Source organism: Rhinopithecus bieti, unplaced genomic scaffold (genome assembly GCF_001698545.2).
Source record: "Rhinopithecus bieti isolate Rb0 unplaced genomic scaffold, ASM169854v2 scaffold_10347, whole genome shotgun sequence".
NCBI lineage: Eukaryota > Metazoa > Chordata > Mammalia > Primates > Cercopithecidae > Rhinopithecus > Rhinopithecus bieti.
Window position 1 is genome coordinate 3775311 of NW_016806836.1, and position 15492 is coordinate 3790802.

General features: G+C 47.1%; 1 protein-coding gene across 1 annotated transcript in view; it reads left to right on the forward strand.

The window, feature by feature from the left end:
• Positions 1–8698: 8698 nt before the first annotated feature.
• Positions 8699–15492, forward strand: part of JPH2 (junctophilin 2) — a 79040-nt gene continuing 72246 nt past the window's right edge. Inside the window, exon 1 of the mRNA XM_017878034.1 lies at positions 8699–9948. Coding sequence (XP_017733523.1) covers positions 9570–9948 — 379 coding nt within the window. The 5' untranslated portion in view covers positions 8699–9569. The remainder of the gene's footprint in view (positions 9949–15492) is intronic.

Genomic DNA, 15492 nt, shown 5'->3' on the forward strand with positions numbered 1-15492 from the left:
AACCATTTCAAAATTCCCTCCAGTTTGGTAAAAAAAATCTGTCTTCGGTTTCAGCTGGATGATGAATCCTTGTTTTCAGGTGGCTCCAAAAGAATGTTGCATGTGTTCAGACCATCCTAAGCAGAGCCACCAAATTTAGTGACAGTGTCTAGTCATGTTAGCAATAATGTTAACAGAAGCTTTTGTTTAAATTACAAAATACATTTATACTGTTTACTAAAACATTGTGCTGGCTGTCTGGTTGATTCATGATAATGGGATGTGGGCTTCAACAAATAGGTGATTTGTTCTTGGGGGAGAGGGGAAGGGTGTTTACTAGAAAAACCCTAAGCTTAAGTAGTGGGAGTCCTCTGCTGGTCATTGGTTTAGTGTGGATTTAGTGACATCTGAAGGCTGTGGTTAAAGGGAGGGAGCAAAATACCTTATCACAGCTCTAGAAGCTGTGACATATTTCCTAATAATGGTGACAGAAGGTGCACTAGTTAGTATATCTAAGGCAGAAATTCTCAGACTTTTTGTAAGCACCTCCTTTACACTGACAAATTCAGGACCTAAAAGGTTTTGTTACAGTCTCCAAAAGGATATATCTTAATGTTTACCATATTAGAAATTTAAGATAATTTTAAAATATTTAATTCATTACAAGCTAACAATTTCTGAATGAAAAATAGCTTTTCCAAAACAACAAAATATTAGAAGAGTGGCATTGTTCTACCTTTTTGCAAATCTTTTTTAATGTTTGGCTTAATTAGAAGACAGATTCTCATATGTTTCTGCATTCAGTCTCTGGGATATCGCATATTGTGTGGTCTCTGGCAAACTTTTGTACACTTGTGAGTATGAATGTGAAAAAGGCAACTACAGGTTGAATATTGCTTACATGGAATACTTGGGACCAGAAGTGTTTCGGATCTCAGAATTTTTTTAGATTTTGAAAGATTAGCATTACATGCTTACCAGTTCAGCTTCCGTAATCCTAAAAGCCAAACTGCTCCAATGAGCAGGTCCTTTGATCCTCATGTCAGTGCTCAACAAGTTCTAGATTTTGAAGCATTTCAGATTAGGGAACGTCAACCTGTAATGTTTTAGTACTATGAAAATAATGTTGACCTCAGATTTCCTGAAAGGGCATCAGGGACTCCCAGGGATTCCCAGACCAAAATTTAAGCTTCTGGTTGTAAAGGTACCACCCTGCTTTCACCTCCACAACTAATGTTTTGGCTCACCTTTAAAAAAAAAACAAAAACTGGGCTGGGCGTGGTGGCTCACGCCTGTAATCCCAGCACTTTGGGAGGCCGAGGCGGGCGGATCACGAGGTCAAGAGATCGAGACCGTCCGGGCTAACACAGTGAAACCTGTCTCTACTAAAAATGCAAAAAATTACCTGGGCGTGGTGGCGGGTGCCTGTAGTCCCAGCTACTCAGGAGGTTGAGGCAGGAGAATGGTGTGAACCCAGGAGGCAGAGCTTGCAGTGAGCCGAGATCGCACCACTGCACTCCAGCCTGGGCGACAGAGCGAGTCTCTGTCTCAAAAATAAAATAAAAACTGGAGAGGAGTGGAGCTATTGTAATTAAGTAGTGAGCTATTCAAGTTCATCTTAAGTGGGCTTAACATGTTCTTTGAATTAAGACGAGTTCTTAAGCCTTTAAATCCCTTTTAGTTTGCTTTTCAAGCCAGCGGTCTGGTTATTTGCTTAGTGCTGTATGTTAGTGCAGCAATCACCAGAGAATGATGATACGTATGTTTTTCATACGAAGGTGTTAGGGGTGTAAGGATTGAAAAAGGCAGAGTTCCAATGACCTACTATCTCAAAATCCAGCTTGGATGAAAGTTTAGTCATTCCCGATTTGTGGGAATAAGCTGTAAGTTATCTACATCTCAGCAAAATCTTCCTCAAAACATGAATCTTGAAGTTAAAAATTACTCTGCTCAGACCCAATTGGGCCAACTTTAACATCAGGGTCCCTTTCTTTTGTGAATGCGACTTACCAAACTAATCTCCTTTCTCTCATACATCTAGGAAAATGGATTTGGTTTGTGGATTGAGGGATTAAGTCTCACTCTGATGTTCCAAAAAAGTAACATCCTGATTTCCACATGCCTTTATTGAACAAGTTTTCATTGAATGTTCATTCATTCATTCAATGAATATGAAGTGCTTACAACACACCAGGGACACTACTAGAGCCTGGGAATCGTACAGTAAGCAGAATAATATCCTTGTCCTCAGTAGAGAAAGGTGATGAACATGTAAGTTGTATGGAGAGAAGAATAATTAGGAGATAGGAAGGGGTAGGCTACCGATAGGGTTGCTATTTGGGGTGAGCAGAGAAGATGCTGTGATAAGGTGACATTTGAGCAGAGACCTGAAGGAAGTAAGAGAGTGAGCCATGGGGGCATCTGAGGGAGGGGCATTCTTGGCAGAAGGAACCACAAGGATGTCAATGCAGCTTGAGCAGGTGGAGTCAGAGAGAGATGGGTAGGGCCAGATCATGGAGGACCTGATAGGCCATTTTAAAGGTGTTGACTTACTGTGAGTGAGATAGAGAGCCATTTGGGGGAGCAGAGGAGAGAGACATGACCAGACCTTTTTTTTTTTTTTTTTTTTTTTTTTTTTTTTTTTGAGAACAGAAAGTCCCTTACTCTGCACCCAGGCTGGAGTGCAGTGGGCCACAATCTCCAGCTCACTGCAACCTCCACCTCCCGGGTTCAAGCAATTCTCGTGTCTCAGCCTCCCAGGTAGCTGGGATCACAGGTGTGCGCCACCATGTCTGGCTGATTTTTTTGTATTTTTAGTAGAGATGGGGTTTTGCCATTTTGGCTGGTCTGGTCTTGAACTCCTGACCTCAGGCAGTCCTCCCACCTTGCCCTCCAAAAGTACTGGGATTACAGGCATGAGCCACCATGCCCAGCTGAGACTTAACCTTTTGAAAGAGCACTGGCTACTGTGTGCAGACTAAGGGAAGGCAAAGAGGACAGTTAGGAGGCTACTGCAGTGAGTCAGGCAATAGGTTTGGTACTAGGTACTTGGCAGTGCAGGAGATAATATGTGTTCTGGAAGGTTTTGTTTTGTTTTGTTTTGTTTTTAGACGGAGTCTCGCTCTGTTGCTCAGGCTGGAGTGCAGTGGTGCAATCTCAGATTACTGCAATCTCTGCCTCCTGGTTTGAGCAATTCTCCCTGCCTCAGCCTCCCGAGTAATTGGGACTACAGGCACATGCCACCACACCTGGCTAATTTTTGTATTTTTAGTAGAGATGGGGTTTCACCATGTTGGCCAGGCTGGTCTCGAACTCCTGACCTCATGATCCACCCGCCTCTGCCTCCCAGAGTGCTGGGATTACAGGTGTGAACCACTGTGCCCGGCCTGTTCTAGAATTATTTTAATCCAAATCCCTTCAGGGATTTGCTGAAGGACTAGATTTAAGGTGTGAGAGAAAGACAGGAATGAAGGTTGACTCCAAAGGTTTTAGTAAGTTTGGAGTCGGCTGGAGGGACAAATTTGCAAGTGGAAATTGAGAGTTTTGTTTGTTATTGTCAAATCTGAGATGCTCATGAGATATTTAGAAATGTTGAGTAGGGCCGGGCGCGGTGGCTCAAGCCTGTAATCCCAGCACTTTGGGAGGCTGAGACGGGTGGATCACGAGGTCAGGAGATCGAGACCATCCTGGCTAACACGGTGAAACCCCGTCTCTACTAAAATACAAAAAACTAGCCGGGCGAGGTGGCGGCATCTGTAGTCCCAGCTACTCGGGAGGCTGAGGCAGGAGAATGGCGTAAACCCGGGAGGCGGAGCTTGCAGTGAGCTGAGATCCGGCCACTGCACTCCAGCCTGGGTGACACAGCGAGACTCCGTCTCAAAAAAAAAAAAAAAAAAAAAAAGAAATGTTGAGTAGGTGGCTGGATGTCTGACAGAAGATCGGGAGAGTGGTGCAGCCTGGGGATGCAGACTTCAAAGTCATCGGTAGAGGGAGTTTATGCAAAGCCATGTGACTAGAGACCTCCTCAGAAATGAATGTAGATAAAGAAGCCAGAGAATGAAGGTCTGGGACATTCCCAAGGTACAGAACTCAGGGGGTTGAGGAGGAACCAGTAAGGCAGGAGCAGAACCAAGAGAGAGATTCTGGAAGTCAACTGAAAAAGGATTTCAGAAGGGGTCATCAGCTGCTAGATGCTGGGAAGACCAGGAGCACCCACTATGTGCAGGCACTGGGTAGACACAGATGAGCTGCAATACCTACTGTACAACAGATGCTCAGGTTTTTTAATAATTTAAGTTCTGGGGTACATGTTCAGGACATGCAGGTTTGTTACATAGGTAAGCATGTGCCGTGGTGGTTTGCTGCACCTACCAACCCATCACCTAGGTATTAAGCCTATTAAGCCCTGTATGCATTAGCTATTTATCCTGGTGCTCTCTCTTTTCTTGCTCCCCCAACCTACCCACAGGCCCCATCGTTCCTCTCTCTGTGTCCATGTGTTTCCATTGTTCAGCTCCCACTTAAAAGTGAGAACATGTTTGGTTTTCTGTTCCTGTGTTAGTTTGCTGAGAATAATGGCTTCTAGATCCTTCCGTGCCCCTGCAAAGGACATGATCACATTCCTTTTTATGGCTGCATAGTATTCCATGGTGTATATGGACCACATTTTCTTTATCCAATCTATCGTTGATCGACATTTGGGTTGATTCACTGATCACTAGAGAAATGCAAAATCAAAACCAGAATGAGATACCACCTCATACCAGTCAGAATGGCAATTATTAAAAAGTCAACAAACAAGAAACAAAAGATGCTGGTAAGGCTCTGGAGAAATAAGGATGCTTTTATACTTTTGGTGGGAATGTAAGTGAGTTCAACCCTTGTGGAAGACATTGTGGCGATTCCTTAAAGACCTAGAACCAGAAATACCATTTGACCCAGCAGTCTCGTTACTGATTTATATTCCCAGAGGAATATAAATGATTCTATTATGAAGATACATGCACACCTATGTTCACTGCAGCACTATTCACTATTTTTTGGAAAGAAAAAAATCCTTGCTTTAACAACTCATAGTTTGGGGGAGGAGCCAGCATGTGGGAAGGGCACTAGTCTAGCCAGGAAACCTGCCTGGAAAGGCTTCCAGGGCGATGAGTCTCGCTCTGCTGAACCTTCCACGGCTGAGAAGAACTCCAATGGATTTCTGGGCACAGTACTTCTCTTTGTTCCGGATTTTCAGTTCTCTCCCTTTGAGGCTCCCAGAGAAGCAGTCAAGCTTGAGAAGTTGAGCAGGAAATAGAGGGAGAAAGTGACCAGGGAACAGAACAAGGGAGTGGGAAGAGATCTGGGATGAAGAGAGGGAATAGGCTAGCTGCCTTTACAACCAGTTTATAATTATTTCAAGTTTATTTTATTTTTTATTTTTATTTATTTATTTTTGAGATGGAGTCTCACTCTGTCGCCCAGGCTGGAGTGCAGTGGCACCATCTTGGCTCACTGCAATCTCTGTCTCCAGGGTTCAAGTGATTCTCCTGCCTCAGTGCCCCCAGTAGCTGGGGTTACAGGAAGGTTCCACTACTCCCGTCTAATTTTTGTATTTTTAGTAGGGATGGGGTTTCGCCATGTTGGCCAGGCTGGTCTCGAACCCCTGACCTCAGATAATCCGCCTACCTTGGCCTCTCAAAGTGCTAGGATTACAGGCGTAAGCCACCGCGCCCAGCCTATTTATTTTTAAATTATAATAATTATTATTATTTTTGAGAGAGGATCTTGCTCCATCACTCAGTCTGGAGTGCAGTGGTATGATCACGGCTCCCTGCAGCCTCGACCTCCCAGGCTCAAGCGATCCTTCTGCCTCAGCCTTCTGAGTAGCTAGGACCACAGGCATGCACCACCATGCCCAGCTAATATTTCAAGTTTAGTAAATTCCATTGGATTTGAAGAACTTGCTTTTTCTGAGGAAAGTCTGTTGTAATGCACGTAACACCACAAGAGGTCTCCCTTTCCCTGAAATGCAACCGTTTAAAAGGCAGGACGAATGGTAACTTATCAGAAAGCTCTGGGCAGGTAAGGCCAGTACCAAATTTGGCAAAGAATCTTACTTAAACTTTACAAAGTCATAGTATCCCTTTACCAGTAACTTTGTTTTTCAGTTTAAAATATGAGAATAAGGAGTGCTTCGATGTCAAGATATTTAATATTTGGGAAGGGTTCTCTCTTCCCTCTTTGATGACTATTAAGCCTGAAAAGTAATTTAGTATGTAAGAGTAATACTCATAAGCGCTAACACTGTTTATATGTGTAGTGTGTTCTGAGCCTTTTTACAGTATTAACTCTGTAATCCTCACCCAGTCATATAAGGTAGATACTGTTATTCTTGATACCAATAATCCTCTGAGGTAGGGACTTTTACAGATGAAGAATTTGCAGTTTAGAGAAATTAACAATTGGTCCCAGGTCACACAGCTTGTGAGGGGCAGGACTGGGATTTGAAGACATATCTAACTCCAAAACTACTCATCCTGCAGTAAACGGATTCATGAATCTTTATGTTATTAAGCAGTTTCTTAATTTGAAATTTTACCATGGTTTTGTTGTTATTTTCTATCTATCTATTTATTTATTTTTTGAAACAGGATTGCCCAGGCTGGAGTGCAGTGGCACCAATATGGTTCACTGCAGCCTCCAACTCCTTGACTCAAGCGATCCTCCTGCCTCAGCTTCCCATGTAGCTGGGACCACAGGTGTGTATCACCACACCTGGCTAATTAAAAAAATTTTTTTTAATTGTAGAGGTGGGGTCTCACTTTGTTGTCCAGGTTGGTCTCAAACCCCTGGGCTCAAGCAATCCTCCAGCCTTGGCCTCCCAAAGTGCTGGGATTACAGGTGTGAGCCCCTATACCAGGCACTTACAGTGTTTTTAACCAGAGATGAGAGTCAGATTCATCTGACAAGCTTTTAAAAGAATTCGACTGCCCAGGTTTTCTCCCAGGACAATCTAATTCTGTAGGTCTCAGGTGGGGCTCTCGGATCTCTTTATGTTTTTAAGTTCTATAGGTGGTTCTTGCGTGTAGTAACCCTGGGTAGGGAGCTACCCTAGGGAGCTGCTATGAATGAACAGTGGTTAAATTCACATAGGTGGAACACCCTGCTAAGATGTAGCAATGGCCGCCTGGCCTAAGCATATGATTACAGTATTGAATCCGCAGCTCAAACTCCCCTAGCTTCCAGTTTGAGATGCTCTTCCCCTGACAGCAGAGCTGGAAAAAAGTTTGTGATTCCCCAAAGACCTCAGTGAGAAGTGGCGAAAGCAGAACTCCCTGGGAGTAGCCCTGAAGTGAATTGTGCAAGCAGACTGTCAGTCAACCTGGCCAGGGCTCACACCTAACTACCCAGAGGACACAGTCTTTATCCACTATGTGCTCCCTGTCAGCTTGGCAAACAGACGGTAACAGTGAGCCCAAGAGGCTGGGTGCCTCTACCTGGTGGTGAAATGCAGATACAGAAGGGGCTCTTTAAGGTCAGGGGCTGTGACCAAGGATGGAACTAAGTCCTAAGAACAGATAACCCGCTGGAAGGAAAGCAGGGAACATTTTTTACCCACTTCCCGAACAGGAACAAGACTTCGGCAGTGACTTTACGTGGCCTAAATTATCATGGGGTTAGGAAATATGTCAGATAAATTTAAAGTCAGATAATTGTCTGATGTTCTCTAGCACCTTCTGTGCTTAATTCTTTCTCTTCCATCCCCATCTTCACACACACACACACACATACAAACACACACTCTCACCACACTCTCACAACACACTCTCGCCACAGACACTCTCATACACTTTCACACACACACACGTTCACACACACACTCTTACACACACGTTCACACACACACTCTTACACACACGTTCACACACACAGACACACACAGATCTTCCTAGTGGCTCTTACCTTTCCCAGAATTCCTCTACACTCCCATTAACCTTGGGCTTAGCTGGGATTTACAATCATTAGCTCTGGCCACAGCTTTGCCGTGGAGATTTATTTGTTCTTTTTACTGGAGTTTGGTGGGAACCTGAGTGGCTGGGAATCCACCCAGGCCCTTCTCTCCTGGCCCTGCCCCAAGAGCTTTCTGAAGTCTGGCCTCACAGGCTCCTAGGACACTAGAGCAAAAGACAGCTCGGAAAGGGAAATTTAAAAAAATCATGACCCTTGAGAATTTCTGAGAGGACCTCATTACAACACAACCCTGGGTTGACAGGAAGGGGACTCCTTTGACTCTCAGGGTCTGCTGGGTCTGCGGCAGGAAAGGCGCAGAGGTACCAAGGGGTGGGGAGAGGAAGCTAGCGGGAAGCCCAGTCTGTGTCTCAGGCAGCGAGGAGGGCAGGCTCCTCTCCCTTCTCTTTGCCTTTCAGGGGAAAGAGAAAGGGAATAGATGGTTGCTTCTTGCACCAGGTTCTCCGGGGTGGAGGGAGGAGCTCAGCGTGGTGCGTGAGCACTGGACTGAGATTTGGTGTATCTTCCAGACTCTGTTTCCACAGCCTCCCCTCTCTTTCTGACTTCCCTCCTCTGCTTTCGGAAGCACATGTGAAACTGTCTCCATTCCTTTCTCTTTAGGTCACCGGATTCCTTGATGGGGCTGGCAGTGGTGCTGTAACCCCAGGTCCCCTTAGGGCATGTGAGTGGTGATGGGGCTGAGATCTGCCAACCTCCTCGCTCTGGGGGATTTTCAGTGTTCCAGGACTGGGCGTTCTGCTGGTCTCCCTCTCCCCTCCCTTCCCCGCTTCCCCGGCGCCCTCCCTGCCCGCAGACCCAGGGGACTCTGAGAATGGAGGGCAGCTCTTATTCCCAGGAGGAAAAACACCAGGTTCCCTGGGCTGCCTGCACTCAGTTCTCAGCCTCCTTCCTCGTCTCTCCAGCCACTGCCCGGGTCTGCAGCACGGGCACGATTTGAAATACCCCTCCTTCCCGCTTCGAAGGAGGCTGGGCTGGCCCTGGGTTATTTTGGGAGCAGCTTCTGAGATCCAATGGCCTTGTTAGGGCAACACTGACCTTTCCGTCCCGGGAGGAGGGCAGGATTGGAGAAGGGGGCGGGGCAGCGGCGGGGAGACCGACAGCCCCGCACACCCACTGGGGTGGAGAAGGGGGCCAGCGGGCTGTGGGAACCCAGCCTCAGGCGGGGGCTGTCACCGAGGGGAATTTCCCCTCTTTGAAAAGGCTGGGGACCCCTCCACCCCACGCTTTCACTGGGCTTCTTAAAGAGATCACACCATTTTCCCTTGGACTTCTTGGAAAGCAGACTTGGGACGCTTTGTGGGGACTTTGAACCTTTCCTTCCTGCTTTCTTCCCAGCAGGCAGCCTTGCTCTGGCTGGTGGAGTCGGGGCTCCTGGCATGGCACTGACTAGCCAACCCAGTGCTGACTCGGCGCCGGGGCTCTTTCAGCCTCTGCTGGCATCCTGCTTCCCCCCTCCTGGGGCGCAGTGGTGAGTCTGGGGGCCTGCCCCCGAGGGCACTGGAGGAGTGTTGCAGGCATCACCCACGCCCTCTGCACTCACCCTGGAGGACGGGGAGGTTGTCAGGGGCTATGATGAGATGAGCGGGGGCCGCTTTGACTTTGATGACGGTGGGGCGTACTGCGGGGGCTGGGAGGGGGGAAAGGCCCATGGGCACGGACTGTGCACAGGCCCCAAGGGCCAGGGCGAATACTCTGGCTCCTGGAACTTTGGCTTTGAGGTGGCAGGTGTCTATACCTGGCCCAGCGGAAATACCTTTGAGGGATACTGGAGCCAGGGCAAACGGCATGGGCTGGGCATAGAGACCAAGGGGCGCTGGCTCTACAAGGGCGAGTGGACACATGGCTTCAAGGGACGCTACGGAATCCGGCAGAGCTCAAGCAGCGGTGCCAAGTATGAGGGCACCTGGAACAATGGCCTGCAAGACGGCTATGGCACCGAGACCTATGCTGATGGAGGTGAGGCCAGCTGGGGGCCTGCAGAGGTGGGGCAGGGCCAGGGAGGGTGAGAAACCCTGGTGGAGGGTGGGAAAGGTGTTGGGCAATTGGCACAGAATCAGATGGGCTAGGATGTGATTTGCTGTGTGGCTTTGGGCAAGCTGCTCTACCTTTCTGAGCATCCATTTTCTTGTAGTAAAGATGGAATGAATAAAGGGGTTATTGAGAGGATTAGTGGGAGTGCTTAGTACAAAGCCTGCCATATAAGTGCACACTCAACACGCAATAAAATATAACTACTACCGTTAGCATGTTCGGTATGCTCCAACATAAACAGCCATGGAATATACTCTAGCAGAATCGGATTCTAGTCTTAACTTTGCCGTGAAAATTATTTTCAAGCAATAGATCATGAGGAGTATTCATTCATCCACCTACCCATCTACCCATCCATCCATCCATCTATCCACTCATCATCTATCCACACACCAATCCACCCACCCGTCCATCCATCTATCCATCCATCTGTCCATCCACCCACCCACCTGCCTGCCCATCCATCCATCTACCCACCCACCCATTAATGCTTCCACCGAACCATTCATCTACCCATTCAGCCATTCATACATCTACCTGTCCATCCACCCATCCATCTTTCCATCCATCCATCCATCCATCCATCCATCCATCCATCCATCCATGATCCATCCATGGATTCTCTTTTTTTTTTTTTTTTTTTTTTTTTGCAGACAAGGTGTCCATTCTGCTTTGCCCACGCTGGAGGTGTAGTGGCATGGATCTCAGCTCTCTGCAGGGCTCGAAGCCTCCCGGCGGGATCAAGCGCATCCTCCAACCTCAGCTTTAGTAATTGCGGATATGTGGCATGCACCAATCATGGGCCTGGCTAATTTTTGGTTATTTTTTTTTTTTTTTTTTTTTTGTAGAGACAGGGCTTTTTCATATTGCCCAGACTTGGTTCTCAACTTCTGAGCCCTCAAGCAATCTGCCTGTCTCGGCCTCCCAAATTGCTGCGGATTACAGTGTTGAGACACTGTGGCCCGGGCCTACATTTCCTTTTTGGTGTTTCCTTTTTTAAAACTTTTAAAAAGATAGATCTTTTGCCTCTGTTGCTCAGGCTGAAGTGCAGGGTGCGCACAATCACAGCTCACTGCAACCTTGAACTCCTGGGGCTCGAGCAATCCTCCCATCTCGCGCCTCCTGAGCTAAGCTGGAAACTATTAGGCACATGCAACCACGCCTAGCCTCAATTAATTGTTTTTTTTCTTTTCTTTGTAGGAGGATGGGTCTTACCTATGGCTAGCCCAGGCCTGGCTCTCAAACTCCGCGGCTCAAGCAATTCTCGGGTCCTCTGTGCGCTTCACACCTGTAATCTCCAGCACTTTGGGTAAGCCCGTGTCTGGGAGGATCACTTTGGAGCGCCAGGAGTTCAACACCAGCCTTGGCGATCTAGCAAGATCCCATCTCTACAAAACGAAAAATCAAAAATCAAAGAATAGGGCATACAGGCAAACAGCATTATATACGATTATACACAAATTATGTACAGGATGCCTGTTACAGGGAAAGCAAGCATTGAGATTTGAGGAGGTCAGGGAAACATACTTTAAGTGGAGTGACGCCTGCAGCCTTTTGGTCTCTTATAGGAGAGTTACGTTTGTGGGGCAGGGCTGGGGCGTGGGGGCAGGAGAGAGGAGTGGGAGGACAAAGGCTCAGAAGCATGAGAGTGGTAGTGGCGTTTAAAAGAACAGGGAGAGTGAGTTTTCTGTGCGCCAAAAAACAGCCCTGTTGCGAGGTGGCAGAGCAGCCGTCATTACAGCCGTCACTTACCTAGTCCACGGGGTGTAACATTGGACATGATCACTTAGCTAGCCAGGCTTTCCTCATCTATGAAAACGGGACACTTTAGAAATATCAGCTACACGCCAAAATGCTGGGCGGTTGGGGCGGACAGCCATCAGCACCACCCATCCACCAGTTAGAAAATGCAAATTCAGTGGCCCAGGCCATACTCTTCATCAGAATCTCTGCCGTATTGGGCCTGACGGCTGGCCTTTCACAAGTTTATTCAGGCAATTTTTATACACAGCAAAAGTTTAAAAAGCTATTGCTTTAAATTAGGGGGCCCTTAGCCAAACCATAGATCGTGGCCGAACTGGTTGCCCAGCTGTCGTTCTGCCACAGTCTTATTAAGGCTGCAGAATAATTGAAAAAAAATAAGAAGAACAATATTTTTGCGCATGTGAAATTTATTTGAAAGCCTATGTAACATCCTTCAATTTTACTCTCTTGCTCCTGAAAGCCTAAGGGTATTTACTACCTTTTTTTTTTTTTTTTTTTTTTTTTTTTTTTTTTGAGGGAGCGTTCTTACTCTGCTAGCCTAAGCTGGAGTGCGAGCTGACACAATCTCCAGCTCACTGCAGGCCCTCTGTTCAAGTGATTCTCCTACCTCAGCCTCCTGAGTAACTGGGAGGACAGGCACCTGCCACCACACCCGGCTAATTTTTTTTTTTTTTTTTTTTTGTATTTTTGGGTAGAAATGGGTTTTTGCCCCATTGGCCAGGCTAGTCTCGAACTCCTGACCTCAAGTGTTCCACCTGCCTTGGCCTCCCAAAGTGCTTGGATTACAGGTGTGAACCATCACACCCCGCCCTACCTGACTCTTTATAGCAAAAGTTTGCTGGCTGCAGTTTTGAATGGTCATTCCAACTCTTTCTGATGCAGGATAATTCTATAAAGTCTTCCTAATGAGCTGCATTGGAAAGAGGAAATGACACAGATAACTCATAACTGGCTAATTTTTACAAATGACATTTGGTGTCAGAAGGCATTCGTAGGACATTGTATTCATCACTAGTGTCTCCTTTTTTTGACAGTGGCCAGGAAACGTGGGACTGGGGCTGGGATCAGGGCAGCTGAGGCAGGAAAAGGCATCAGCCAGCCCAGGGAGCAAGGTTTGTTGAAGCCAAGGCTGTTGGACACATTGGGAGCAGCCTCAGGTGCAGGATAAATTTGCATCTGGGCTGCCAGTTGGTGGGTGTCTGGATGTTAACGAGGTCCCTGGAGTTTGTGCAGGTGCCTATGGCTGCTACCCAGCACTGGCTGGGAACTGAACAGCCCTCAGCACAGATTCTGGCTTCACCACTTGCTAGTTGGGTGACCTTGAGCTGTTTTCTGAGCCTCCTGAATCTAGTGCAATTCAGTTCAGCAGATGGTTATGCCAGGCACAGTGCTAGGCACTGGACACACAGCAGAGAGCAAGCCTCAGTTTCTCTGGCTAAAAATGGAGATAATCCTTGAGTGCTTATGCGGCGTCTGTTACCTATGGTGCACTGTAGGCATGCGTAGAATGTTCGTTCCTGTCCCTCTTCTCTTCAAACCAAGGTGCGTGTGTGCGTGTGTGCATGTGTGTCTGTGTGTGCACGTGTCTGTGTGTGCATGTGTCTGTGTGTGCGTGTGTCTTTATGTGCATGTGTGTGTGTCTGTGTGTGTTTTGGGTCTGGATGTGGGTCACAGGACACAAATCTCTGGGTCAAAATGAGCATAGGAAACCATAGACCCATCTCCTAATATGTCTAAAAGGAAAATCTATTCATTCATTCATTCATTCATTCATTCATTCATTCATGCAACCAGTACTACTGGTCTGTTCCAGGCACTGCTTCACGGCAAGTTCTAGGCCGGGGCAGTGAGCAAGACAAGGTCCTCAAGGAGCTCCCTGTCCAGTGGAGAAGCATAAACTAGAAAACAAACATACACGTAATCTCCAGAAGTTACAAGTGTTATGGAAAAAAACTGATAGAGGCAGAAAAGGATGGTGTTCTTAGATGGAGTGGTCTCAGAAGCAGGATAGGGGGGCCTGGAGAGGAAGTAGGTCCCCTCAGGCAGACGGAATCCCGTTGCAAAGTCCCCAAGGCAGGTTTGAGGAACAGCACGAATGCCGGAGTGAGCGAGGGGTGCAGACATGGTGGGCCTGGGCCGGATCACACAGGCTTTGCAGGCCCTGGATTTTATCCCAGGTGTGCCCAGGAGCTCTTCAGGCCAGGTGACCAGAAGCCCTGCTGCTTTGGTTTGTCAGAGCCCCAGACTTCTCCCAGATGAGATGACCCCACATCCAGGGGCCCTGGAAACCTCACAGATTCTCTTTCCCAAGCCACACACGAGGTGCAACTCTCCAAAATTAGATGTGGCCACTGCTTCGGAAAATCTCTTTAATCAACCTGTCACCAGTCCCCCGAGGGTTTGTTAAGGATCTGCCCTCACCCTTGGCCCCAACCTGGGTATCACTGAGGAGAATGTGGACAAATAAGATCCTGGGATTAGGAACGGCTGTCTGGCAGCCCTGCCCTGGGTCATTCTCCTGGCCCTGCCACATAATTTAAACTCACCAAACCTTAATTTCCTTGTCTATAAAATGGACCTATCCTAATCTCTCAAAAGACTTCTCATGGGATGAATGAGTACTCAGTAAATGGTGATTGCTCTTATTACTATTGCTTATTATTGATTCATCCAGTAAAATATTTATTTAGTGACTATGATGCAGCTAGCACGATGCTACACCTGTAGTGTAGAAATAAGCAGAAGGAAAATGCTCCCTGTTTTCATAGCAAATCTAACAGGAAATTGTCCTGCAGTTCTGTGTTGGATGCTAGGTAGGGACAGACAGGGGAGTAACAAAGCCAGAACGGGCAGCTGACCAGACTCAGGCATTCAGGGAGGCTTCCTGAAGTCAGCTGCAAGCCGAGCCCCGACATACGTGCAGGAGTGAGCCAGGTAACAAGGGCGGCGGGAGACTCCAGGACGAGAGGACAGAGAATGCAAAAGCTGGGAAGTCCAAAACTTGCCACCAGCTAGGAGATAAAGCTGAAATTTGCATCTGATCCTCAAAGGTTCAGAAGGCTTCTCCACTGCCTCCTTTTCTGGCAGTCAAATGCTACAAAGGAAACAGCAGTTTTCTAAACTGGAGATGTCAACACATTAGTGGATGGTGAAGTCAATTCAATGGGTCAGGACCTGCATTTTTCAAAAGGAAAGAACAGAACAGAATAGAAAAGTATTGGAGTATTTCACAGAGAATAAGATAAAGTATTATTTTCTGAAATATTTATTCAGTTGGGGAGATACACATATACACGCACACACACCATGTGTGAATGTGTGTGTTTAAAAGTGTCTGCATTTATGTGTGTTTTGCAATGTAATATGTGTTTCTTACTGCAAGTCATGGTCCAAAAATTTTGACACTCATTGTTCTAAGGTGACTTGACTTGGCATCTTCTTCAAAGCCCTGCTATTCCCATCTCGCAGACCCCTCCCTGTCCTCTAGACTTTCTCTTTGGTCTGAGGATAAGTTCTCCAGCTCTCGCGTAGGAAGAGGAAGGTGGGGCTGGTGCAGGAGCTCTGGCCTTCCAAACCCTGTTGTAAGCTGCTTGGTACCCCTCCCCTCTCCTATAGCCCTCATTCCTCCCCTGGCCATATATAGCAAAGCTAAAAACAGCTGCTGACTTAAAGCACACGCACACGCCCCAGCCCTGAAAGAGTAAT